At 38.9% G+C, this 13,219-nt stretch overlaps 1 protein-coding gene across 1 annotated transcript in view; it reads right to left on the bottom strand.

Annotated features, from left to right (window-relative positions):
- SLC35F1 (solute carrier family 35 member F1) overlaps positions 1-13,219 on the bottom strand; it is a 398,948-nt gene that overhangs the window by 167,263 nt on the left and 218,466 nt on the right. Inside the window, exon 2 of the mRNA XM_040965276.1 lies at positions 10,725-10,900. Coding sequence (XP_040821210.1) covers positions 10,725-10,900 — 176 coding nt within the window. The remainder of the gene's footprint in view (positions 1-10,724; positions 10,901-13,219) is intronic.

Genomic DNA, 13,219 nt, shown 5'->3' with positions numbered 1-13,219 from the left:
GACTTTTCTACATTTATGTCACTTACATAAGCTATTGCCCACACAGTTCTCTTTAAAAGAACTTACTTACCAAGTTTCCCAACTTTATTTTTAGAAGCTGAGTGCTTGCTTCTGAATGATTTAACTTCGTTTCTTTTAGGCTAACAAAAGTTTAAAATCAATAGCTTGCTTAAAGCTGTGCTATAATGGTCCTGAGTTTAACACTGCACAGCTGGAAATTTCGACCTCAGCAAATGACATCTACAAAGCCAAAAGTTGAAATGTGCTTGGAGGTATGGAACCTGCTGCTTTGAATTTGGTAAGGCCCCAGTGGTCCATTGAGTTTGTCTGCAGTATACCCTCCTGCTCAACAATGGTTGAGCAAGGCTCCATGATCTGTGATGGCGTGGCCTTCCCCTCTGCTCAGCTGTACTGGCATGCTGGCTACCATTTCCCTGCCTTCGCAACCCCCAGCGCTTTGTATTCTCTTAGTGAGGTATACAGCATTCTTTTTTTCCCCCTGGAATACATTTCTCCTCTTCCAGCCTAAATTTATTGTTTTAACTTTGAAATACAAAGAGTGTTCTTAATTCATCAAAAACAGGAGCAAAATCCCTTTGAATGAATTCATCTGAAGACAGGTCCTGCCCTTGTCCTTGGGGTTGTTCATTAGGCTAGGTCCCTGATGATGTATTTATTACTGTGGTTTTCATTGGATGAGTTTTTAAAGGTATCTGTGCTTGGTGATCATTACAAATATTTGATTTTGACCTGGTATTTTGATTATAAAATAGTGACCCAATTATCTCTGAATCTGAAGATTTCCACTGCAGTGATGATAGGGTCTTCCAAAACACCTATAGTCTTTGTCCCAAGAGCTGATCTCCGTATGACATTTTCAGCAACAGAATGTAGACATATCCTCACTTTGGACAAACAATACTTCCTTCTTTTCACTGTGTCTTGATCAGTGAGCTAAATGCGAATTTGATTTTCCCAGGTGTGGTGGATTTGCTTTCTGTAGGTGTATCCAGTCGGTTGCTGTTCACAGATATGTTCATGTGTGTGTTATGGAAGAAAAAGAAGGTGATCAAGTTTAACTTACAGCATATTTTAATTTAATTGGGACCCTTATTTGCAGTCATAACCTAACACTGACTCTGTGTCTTCTCTGTAATGCCTAGATTTGTAACAATAGTTCAGTCTCAGCTAAAGGCATAGGGATATTTTTCTTTACATTTCCCCTCTCTTTTTTTTATCAGTTAAGTCTGTGTGAGAAGAAGGAAGTGGGAAGGAAGCAAGGAAATAGAAGAGACAGTAAACACACACATATATACCAACTATAGGAAGACAGAGAATGCAACCTAAATCTGCCTTGGGATTTTACAGCCCAATCAAAGCTGTAGAAGTAAATACTTCTCTGGCCTAAACAAGGGCCTAAAGGTCTTGCTTTTCTCTTTCCACCCCTTTCTTTAGCCACTCCTCCCTTCCACTTGCTGATTACTCACGGCTTGGACCACCGGGGAGCAGTTATGTCTAAACAAAGATTGAGGGGCCTGTTATTTCCCTGGCCTTGACTATCTCAGCAGAATAAGCCCACTTTCCACCTGAAAAATGAGGATTTGGGCTTGCACATGTTACAGGTAGTCAGCAACATACTAATTTTACCAGTGAGTTCTCTCACACACTTTGGCCACCACAGTAAAATAATCTCAGATATCTCTTCTATCTCTTCTTTCTGATCTCTCTATGAAATATACCAGCACTTACTCTGACATCCAGGGACACGTGAGGACAAATGTACATGCTGGAATGTGATTACTGAATTTCAGAATCCTTGTGGTATAATTTATTCAAAATAAATGTTACATGTATAAAATTACTGGCTGTGGATAGGAATCAATATTTACTAAGCAAATATAATGCTCATGATGGCAAATTGTATTCATTGCTAATTTCTGTATGCCTGATAATATGCTAGGAATTTTTGTGACATCCTCTCTTTCAGTCCCCATGAAACCCACAGGAGGTTACTATTATTATCCTGAATTATAAAATGAAATTATAAAATGAAGAAATATAACACAGGCAGCTTATGCCAATTTTCCATAGTGACTCAATGACTCTTGAATTTTGATCAATTTGAGGAACAGAAAATGTCTAGACCCCAAATATTTACAATTCCATTTTAATTTAGTGGACTGATAATTCCTAAATATGACTTTTAAAGATAGGTATTTTTCTGGAAATGTCAGGACAGTGAGTGTAAAGAGAAGTGATATTTGTACTGTCTTTGAAAGAAGTGCCAAACAGTAAAATAAATTTTAAAAGGGACAACAATAAAAGTCCCAGACATCTTGTTGTTTGTTTGTAAATCATTTCCTTTATATTTTTCTTCATGTAAGTTACTGAAGAGGCCCAGGCAATAGAACACACCCATTTGCAAGTAAGACATTGTATTTAATTTGGTGAGTTATATAATCTTCCCTCCTAGTTCTCAAAAATCTCAGACGCAGAAACTAATACAAAAAATATTCAGAAAAAGGAAGGGCAGGATGTTCTGATCTAGAGATTATCATGATGCAATTACAATCTTTATTCAAAACTAATTTGCTTCATTTTCTCCTGTGCAAATCTCACACAGCAGATTGCAATAGTGTCTCCAAGATGGTTAACCAGAAATTCTTTGACTTAGTGAAAATTCAAGGGAAGCAATTCAGTTCACATAGGGACTCCTTTGTTCTTCCCTTATGATTCTTTTTTAATGAGAAAGATGATTGTAAGGATAAAGTCCATTCTTCTGAATTTTTACAGTAATTATATACAAAGCACTGTTTTGGCAGAAGGGGGCTTATCTACTTTAGGCAGTGCAGTTATCATCTTGTAACCACCCATCAGTCTCCCACGTGAACTCTGGAGCTGCGTGCCAGGAATGAGTATTGTCCTATGCCAGCTCTCAGCATGGATAGATGAATACTTAAAGATCTCTGTAATTCACAGTCCACATGGCTTCCACATTAAATATGGAGTAAAGCCCCTTTTCCCATGCTTATAAGAAATGAAAGAATCCAATGAGAATCCACTAATTACATACTTGGCATGGAGAGTGAGGGAAGAAGGTTGGCTGTTTAAAGACAGAAAGTGTTGTAGGTTTGTATGAAGATTAATTAAGAGGATAATATGGTGTTGCATATTCATGTCGATTTCTTTTTTCAATCTAAAAGTCATTTATTCCACCAAGTGATGCTGAGAGTTCTGTGCAAGGTATCACTCTACTGGGGATTCATACATTTTACCACATACAGGATATATATTACTGGATGCCTTAAGTTTGATTAAGACTGTGGGAAATGCAATTTGGTGCAGATTTATCTTGTAAGCACTGCATATGAATAAAATGGGCATATTTTACATTGTCTGGTAGATTATGAACCTGACAGATCTTGTAACACCTTCAATTTCCTTGGTGTTGATGCTTTTTTTTTTTTTTTTGAGGCAACTGTAATTACTGTGGTAGCCTCTGGGGCCTAACAATATACAAAATATCATCAAGGTAAGTACAGTGTTAGACAGTTAATTAATTTTCTCGCCCTCCTTTTGGTCAGTTACACTGAAGCATAATTTGAATACAATGACATGCATCACTATTATGGGTAAAGACTTTCAGTAAACATAGACACATAAACTCTACAACAATTATGATACTCAGAACATCACCTTGTCCCACAAGTTCCTTTGTGCTCTTTTGCAATCAATTTCTTCTTTCCACTAGGCTTTGACAGCCATTGATCTGTTCTCTCACATTGGGGCTGTTTACTTTTTTGGGCAATTATGAATAGATCTACAATGGCCATGTGCATGGAGTTGTTTGTGTGAACACCGTGTCTATATTTCTCTTAGTTGTATTACAAGAATGGATTTAAATGTATAAGGAAATGACTAGCTGCTTTCCAAAGTGGTGTTGTTTTACACTCCTACCGGCAGTGACGAGCATTCCAGCTACTCTATACTTCAAGATAACTTTGCTAAAAGTGTGTTTTAATTTAGTCTTGTGAGTTTCTCCACCACATTTCCAGCATATGTATAACACTACTGCCCAAAACATGTCCCTCTTCTTTTCCTGAGAACATAAGCCTATTTCCAGAGTATCTACCAAGGTTTCATTTCAGATCCTTTAGATACATCCTTGCTATGCTCTGGGGATTAAAACTTTCCAATCATAGGTAAGAAATAAAAACACATGTGACCTGACAGGAATGGAGGTTTTCCAAGTTATTCTCAAAAGGGAAACCTTTAAAGAGGCTCCAATGAATGGCACCTCACCAGAATTTGATAAATGAGAATAATATTTTCTCCATGATTCTCAAAGGGGCTGTGATTCACTATTTACATTTGCCATATGCTTTCTTATTCTGTCAACCCATGAACACCCCTGCTTTCCAATGGTTTAGTCAAGGTTATTCTGAGAATTGGGATATGGGACAGCAATGGCAGAGCTTAAGTTCCAGCTGTCCTAAAATTCTAGATTCTGGTATGAGCTTTTCATTGCTCTAGTCTAGGTTTTTCATTGACTGCAGCAAGCATTAAGAAAAATCAGGGTCAAAATTTTACAGAGGCACAGTGGTAATCACACATCTGTGGTGGTGACAGCTTCAGGTTACTCTAGGGATCAACATACTGTGATGTTCCCAAGACTTAGTTCACAGAAAGTCCTCCATTTCTTTCCATTTCCTAAATATTCTAAATCTTTCCTTATGGGTAATAGACATTCAGTAATTTTATGTATGAAGTGTCAAATTTCTGAAGAAACAAGTATGAAGCCTGTCCCGGCCTGGAAGAGGCAACCATTACCTTCCTGTTAGCTACACCAACCTGCAGCCCCTTCACCCCCTCAAACAAAAGCAAAAATGAGGAATCTTTTCTGTTTCCCTTGTGAGATCACTCTAGTTGCAACTGGCAACTGTGCATATACAGAGCTGTCATTTTTATGTATCTCTAATCTCTTGCCAACTAAACTGCTGTATGTGGGGAAAATGAAGAGGATGGTTCGAAGACACTGGCCTGGGAGACACTGAGTGCCTACAAAACCCAAGCGACTTAACTTCTTCCATACTCTGAACTGAAATTTGAACTTAGACATCTAGGACTTCCATCTTCTGAACTTTAATGCTCAAAATGAAAATGTTTCTCTTAAAGTGTAAGGCATACAGTTACTGTTTGGTATTCTATCTTTGAAAAAGAAAATGAAGGGAATTCCACAAGGTGCTATTTCTGAGTGTTTTAGTGGTACATCTGAGACTTGTATCTTGTTTATATTCACACAAAGAAATCTATAAATGACTCAATAGGCACTTTAAGGTCTTATATTTCAAGATTCCCTGGGAAACAAAACACATGCCATACTCATCAGCGTGCTTTTAGCTGGCAGATTTTCTTTGATTTCAGATTGGAAGCACTTATAAATACTTCCCGATAAAAAAACCAAAACCTGTAGAACCAGTCACCAAGCACACTGATGTTGTTAGCACTCTAATAATGCTCAATGATGGCAACAACTTATTTTTTTCCCAGAGTCTGCATATAAGACAAAGCAGAAACTTCTGATTCTATTCATTGTGATTCCATTCACGACTTGAGTAAGAAAATAAGAATTTTCTTTTTACCTTCAGCATCCAACTTTACCCTACGATCTCCACTTTCCTCACCAATAATGAAATTGTTGGTGGAAAATGAAAAGGAATTAAGGAGGCAAATATACAGTAAAATTGTAGGAGAGGAAAGAAGGGAAATTACTATTTAAAAATTTTATAGTTGCCAAAGGAGGAATGTTAGTTATTTATGGTTGCAGTAGTTCTGGGAAGCAGAAAGACCTCTGATAAGAAAAGTTTGTGGACAGAGTTTGACACTATATGTTTTCCTGATTTAAAAAACATATTTAATTTTTACCTTGCTTTTAAATGTCTATCATACTTTTGGCTTCTAATTGAAGACCCAGCTAATCCTCAGTAGGACCCTGGCCTGTTTTTCTTCTCTTTCGAGAACTTCCTAGGCAAATCCAAGTTTTTGGAAGCTTCATTATATTTTTTGGTCACATTCCTACAGTCCCACTTTGCATAGACAATATGAATTTTAGGATTTTTTAGCAGTGCTTCAATAGGTACATTCTAATTTCCTGAGTAACTTCTTAAAGTTGCAGTTTGCTAAAACAAAATGATCAAGATAATAGCTATCTAAGTTGTACATAAATTAATTTTCAAATTGAATATACTGTTAACCAAACTGCATTTTTGAAGTTTTGTTACTGAAGTCTTTCTCTGTGAACAGTAAACACCTTCTCAAAATTTTGAACCATCTGGAAGTAAATCAAGTTGCAATCATGAAAAAAAATAGACATAACATTTATTCAACAGATATCCCAATTTTTGCATAAATCAATATTCAAGGGCACGTTCAAAGCTCCAGTTCATTCTGGATCTTATATTAGAACTTCTTGCTTCAGTCTCTTTGATCAGTGGTCCAATGCAAATTTGATAAGGAGAATTCAGTCTAACTTTGAAGTCAAATTTTGGCAGGGTTTTTGTAACAACATTATCTTTAATGCTTTTAAAGTGCTTTTTTCATTTATCACTTTCTGTTCAAGGGTGACAATCATAAATTTTTAGAGGCTGTATGAGTGAAATTATAAAGACACATTTGATTAAAAACATATTCTGATGTCTACCTTCTTGCTATGATGTGACCAAGGTGGCATAAAATTAACATGTGGAAAAACCATGAATAGCTCGATCCATCCTGAAGAATATGAAGTTAACAGGGGGAATCACAGTTCCAGACCTCTGGACATACTATAGGGCGGTGGTTATCAAAACAGCCTGGTACTGGCACAAAAATAGAGAGGAGGATCAATGGAGCAGAATAGAAACAACAGAAGAGAACCCACGCAGATACAGTCAAATAATCTTTGACAAAAAACAGATGACAATCCATGCAAATGGGAAGGTCTCTTCAATAAATGCTGTTGGAACAACTGGTTAATAGCCTGCAGAGACAAGAAGATAAATCCACATCTCTCACCATACACTAAGATCAAATCTACATGGAAAAAAAGTCCTAAACCTACATCCAGAAACCTTCAAGCTTTTGGAGGAAAATGTTGGAAACACCCTGCAAGATGTAGGTGTAGGCCCTGACTTCCTACAAAGAACACCAAAAGCAACAGCAATCAAGACCAAGATAAACAAATGGGACCTCATCAAACTAAGAAGCTTCTGTAAAGCAAGCGAAACAATCAACAAAGTAAAAAAACAACCCACAGAATGGGAGAGGATCTTTGCACACTACAAAGGCAATAGAAGGCTAATCTCCAGAATATACAAAGATCTCCAGAACAACCAAAACACCAAAACAAACAAACCACTCAAGAAATGGACACGGGAAATGGGTAGACATTTCACAAAGGAACAAATCCAAATGGCAAACATATGAAAAAATGCTCAAGTTCCCTGGCAATAAGGGAAATCCAAATTAAGACAATAATGAGGTACCACCTAACTCCAGTAAGAGTGGCTCACACACAAAAAACCACCAACAACACTTGATGCTGAGGATGTGGGGAAAAGGGAACCTTACTCCATTGCTGGTGGGAATGCAGGTTGGTACAGCCTCTATGGAAATCAGTCTGGAGAACACTCAAACAACTCAAAATCTGCATACCATATGATCCAGCAATAGCACTCCTAGGAATATATCCAAAACACCTGTTACAAAAGAAACCAACATGCACCTCAAACAGCTTGTATCACATGCAATAAGATATTGTGATGTAACCAATGAACCAACAATCAATGTGAGTCAGATTACTTATGATCTACATCAAAGAATTGTAAAACCTAATATATGTTTAAGACCCTATGCTACTCGGTAATGGGGAGGGAGAGCAGGGAAATCTTCCATCTTCCTAGAATGTGTGAGGAAGATGTGAAGTATAACTTATAAGGAACACAACAGGTAACTTATAGACAACAGACTAGAATCAGCATTTGGCCATAGTAAAACTACAAAGACATACAGGCGGAATCAAGAACGATCCTGACAACCTCTTAACAGAAGGTCATATGCACAGAACAGGGGCGGGACCCCAGAGTGGAGCAGGGGGACAGGAGGAGGATTGTATCCCAACCCTGGAGACTCCCAGATCCTCACCAAGGACCATCAGTATGGGCACCAAGGACTATATCCCAACTGCCAAGGAGACCACGGGGAACTGGAGTGCCTTTGGAGGCCAAGAACTCGGAGGTCATCCACTCCCACTTGGATTTCCCACATGGGATGGAAGAAGCCCAAATCCTTCCTCGCAGGAACCAATGTCATTGGAACAACAGCCAGGAACCCTGAGCGGCCCACAGAAACAGAAGAACAGTAAACTCTCTTCAGGGCTAGGGAGAGGAACTTTCTCTGGTCCTTACCTAGTTCCAACTTTGGATCCCCACACTCTCTTGCAATGACCATCAGGGTCGCTCCGCAGGCCGCCCCCAACCCCAAAAGAAGTTAGGTTAGATAGACAGAGAACAACAAGGAAAGCTCAGTACCAGGCAGGAAACGGTCAGCTTGGACTCACATATACCTTATTAGGTAGGATGCAAAGATAAATTACTCCTCACTAAGGTATTGAAGATTTCTCTGCAAACCCCTCCTAAAACTGTTCTGTACGTCAACTCTTTACAAATGCCTTGTTAGAGGTATAAGCCAGCATGGACTATCCCAAAATCTACCAAGTTCAGTAAAGATTATGCTTCAACACTATAAACTACTAAATACAAAAATGAAAATAGATACGAGACAGCTGAATAGTACCCTATAGCCATTTTAAGGTGTATAGCAGCAGCCAGTTGTGTATATACTAAAATTGAAATGTCAATGAAGTAATCATAGGATGTGGATAAGAACTTGCATTTTCTAATCATATTGATCACCCAGTACTATGTCAATTAACTCCATAAGGTTGAAAACCGTTGTTGATGCTAAGTTATGGCTTTTAATTGGTTGGGATGATATTCTGCCAGCTCTGACTTCAGACCAGCGATGGTCTCCCCAAGAAACTGTTGAATCAATCTGGACAATAAGATGCTGGACTCTATCCATGGTACATGGTTGCCATGAAAGAATTATGACTGGAATTGTACTGTAATACTGCAATAAGGTGGAGGAATCCACCAATGGGGGAGGGTACAGGAAGGGGCTGGGGAATACCAGAGCTTATGAAACTGTCATAAAATGTAATAAAGAAAGAAAATAAATAAATAAAATTAACATGTGGGCCCAGCAGGGTAGGCGATGCTTCTTTATGCTGGGACACGTAGGATAACCAGAACCCTGCTCAGACCCAAAGTGCAGCCATCCGAGCACATTGGAAAGCGCAGTGGAACTGTGGCTATGAGAGATCTCCCTGTATACACCAGACTCTTCGTTTTTCCTTTGTTTTTATTTCCTCCTACATCTTGAGATGCCTAAATAAAAAGGTTACTCTGTTTCCAGGAGATAGCATTTAAATAGCTTGTGCAATATTAATGTGATTATTATACTGATTTCCAGATGTGAGCTTAATGTTAGCGTAGTCAAACCTCTGAAGAAGTTTAAAATAACAAACACTCAGAGTAAGTATTCTACAAAAGACACAGTCACACATATGTTAATGACCTGAGGCAATGGTACAATCTCTATGGAGCCTTCTAGAGATTCCATCAGTGCCTGGGATCATCAGAATTTCCTCAGGCCTCTTTTGCCTTTTCTTGCCTCCAAATCCCTTGCTGCTCCTAGTCTTTGGGCTGCTACCATTTCTATTCTTCTAGGGATCTTGTTTTAATTCAAGACACCCATGATAAAATGGTGTGAATAACTTTTAGATAACACATTTATACAATGCAAAATTATTAATTATTAGCTTTAAAATCACACATGACACACAGCTAAAATCCAATGTTTAGAATCCAAATAAGGGCATATATAAATTACAAGCAGTTCTTTAAACATTTTTTTTATAAAATATGAGCTTACCAGGATTGATTAAACAGCATAATTATTATTAAATGCATAGCTTTCATTCAACCTTATAATGACTGTTTCTCAACAGCTACTTATTTGGGGGAAAATTGTTGGCTATTTTTTTATACCACTGATGTAATTATAAGGCTGTAAGACATGTCCTCGAGGTATATACCTGAAGTCTTCCAACTGCCAGTGCTCCTTAGAAAAGTGTCTGTTGCCTTGACACTCAGAGGGCATATTTTGTTGTTTTCCTTATTTTTACTTGTGATAGTTTACTTTGCCCTGCATTGCTGTCAGAAGTGCTATGTTTGCTATTTTACTTATCTTTTTGTCACTTTCTCAAATAACATTTGTTTCTTTGTAATTCCCTCATATGTCTCACAACTAAGTATTATTTAGGATAGCTGCAACTGCACCTGCTCCAGGATCCAGGAAAACCTGTATTCAGATTCATTGAGAGGTACAAGGACTGTTAAGAGGAATTCACAGAGTGAGCAATTGTGCATTTCTGCCTGTACTGTATTTCTTATGACCTGCTGAATTCAGGCATTTGTGTTCTTAGTGATTTATTTATTCATTTAGTTTGCAGTATTGCTGAGAAACAGAAAATAAGATTTGGAGTTTTCAAATGTCTTACCTTTATACATGACAAAAAGGGATCTAATGGTGACTATTCATTTCTGGTGCTTTTGCAAACTTACCTTGTCTGACAGCCAATGTGGTAGTATACACCAAGAAGAGAAGGATGTAATTGAGAAAACTCTGGAAGACTGGTGTGTTGGCATGAAAATCTTCAGCCAGGTACTTGCTGGTCAAGCCAATTCCACAAATAAGAAGGGATAACACTTGGCCCAGGGCCACTGAGATTAACATCTCCCTGAGAAATAAAGAGAAACACAGCAAAGATCAGCAGAGAAGTCATTAAAACAACAGTACTTAGAGTTTATTTGGCACTCCTCCTGAACACTAGGTAAGTGCTATAAATACTTTCTTTTAATCCATCACAGTAATCCTATGAGAAAGGGTACAATTATTACTAAGATTTTACAATGATGGAAACCAAGGCTTAAAGTAGTTATCATAATTATATAGCTAGGAAGTGGAAAATTGGAATTTAAGACAAAATCTCACAAAGAAAACCGGCTTTAAATGCTGTACCCTGGACCTGTGGAGTGGGAGTGGGTTGGGAGGAGAATGGGCATCACATCAAAGCTCCTCATCTTGATGCTCACTTGGTATTAACCAGGTGTTCAATGATGCTCAATGTCTGAACACTGCCTAGCAGGGACTGTATTTTGGCCTCATCCTCAGGTTCTCAGTCCAGTGAGGCCTGGATCCTTAATCACCCAAGTGAAAGGAATCTATGAACTCCTGAAACCTCAAAAGGCTGGGCCCTGTCTGTTCTCAGAACCTGGATCTCAATTAGCTCTAGGAAGTTTGAAAAAGCATGATGTCTCTAAGCATTAGGCTCTCTTCTGCCCAAATTACAACAGCTTACACATTAACATCGGTGCTCAGAAAGGAGCTTGCGTTTCCTGGTAGCATAATCAAAGCTTACAAATTATGCAATATTTTCTGAGGCTTTTTCATGGCTCCTTTCCATATTAATCACACCATGGAAAATATAAGCACGAGTTGAAGCATTCATTTTTCAAAGAAACAAAACACCCACCCTCACTGTATGGTCATACACACATGCTTTGATACTGAAAAGCCTTTAGAACCACAAAACAGATTTCTGAGCTTCCCATCATAACTCTGCCCTGCAAAAGTATCATCTGGTTATTATGCTTTATTCACAGAAACAACACTGTAAGGTAAGAAGTAGTTCTTTAAAACCAAAACATTTTAGGAAGAGCATTTGCAGCATTTCCTCCCCTATGGTTAAAGGGAATCCCTTCCATTCTGTGGTGGTGGTTGGGGCGGGGGGTGCAGTACAGAGCCCTTGGGAAGTACTTACATGGTATTTTTGCCAGGAGAAAAGAAAACTATCAGTTACAATGTATTGATTCTATCTGTTTCCATAGAAAGTTAAAATCATGTCAAGGCTTATGGGCTCACAGAGGGCATTTTCCTAAGGTTGACGTATTTCCAGGTACTGGCCCATGAGCACTTAATTTAACCTGTACATTAGAATCAAAAACACGTTTTAAAAATATACTTATTTATTTTTATTGGAAACTCATTTATTCCTAGAGGAGAGGAGACAAAGAGGAAGATCTGCTGTCCTCTGATTCATTCCTAAAGTGGCCACAACAGCAGGAGCTGAGCTGATCTGAAGCCAGGAGCTTCTTCTGGGTCTTCCATGCTGGTGCAGAATCCCAAGGCTTTGGGCTATCCTCAGCCGTTCTTCCAGGCAACAAACAGGGAGCTGGATGGGAAGTGGGGCTGCTGGGATTAGAACCGGTGCCCATATGGGATCCTGGCAAGTGCAAGGCGAGGACTTAAGCCATGAGGTCACCGCACTGGGCCCCAAAGACACATTTTTCAACACAAGTCTAAAATGTCAGTTTGCTATTAAATTCATGCAAAAGGTGCACTTGAGGTTGGTGCCATCTGTAAGCCCTGTGGTAGACCATCTACAAAGATAACAGCTCCCTTACATTTGTGTGCTCCTCCTAAAGGGAGTTGAGCCTCAGTTTTCTGGTTCTGGAAGCCAAGTTGGGCTTGCTTTGACCGTTAGAAGATAGGGAGAAGAAATGTCACAAGACTGTGCCAAGGCCATAAGGAAAAATGCAGTGTTCATCTTTGACCTGTTTTAGGACAGAAGGAGGCTACTGTGTATTGAGAGACCATGGAGCAAACCAAAGAGAAATGTAATCAGTCACCACAGCCTGAGCTGAACATTGGAGTGGAGTTTGGATCCTCCTGGCCCAGGGAAACAATGCCAATGCCGACCTGTGCTTCATGAAGCACAGGTGAAACAGCATAAGATTTTGAACAGCTGTAGTGCTGTAAGAAATAACAAATGATATTGACTAAGCACATGGGGCTTCTCGGGATTCTGTTACACAGCACCAGGACAGCAGCAACGTCCTGACATCTCGTCCTCTCCCCTGCCACCCCTGGAGCTTCACCTCATCCTCGCCAGTACTTTTCCTCAGTGAAGGCAGAATTGCAGGCAGACAGAGCTCCTTGCACTTCAACAATGAGTCATGGTCTTCTTTGCTGACACTCTTTCGTACATATTATTATT

Source organism: Ochotona curzoniae, unplaced genomic scaffold (genome assembly GCF_017591425.1).
Source record: "Ochotona curzoniae isolate NIBS_2020 unplaced genomic scaffold, NIBS_Ocur_1.0 scaffold_3890, whole genome shotgun sequence".
NCBI classification, from domain to species: domain Eukaryota; kingdom Metazoa; phylum Chordata; class Mammalia; order Lagomorpha; family Ochotonidae; genus Ochotona; species Ochotona curzoniae.
This window is presented reverse-complemented; position numbering and strand designations above follow the sequence as displayed.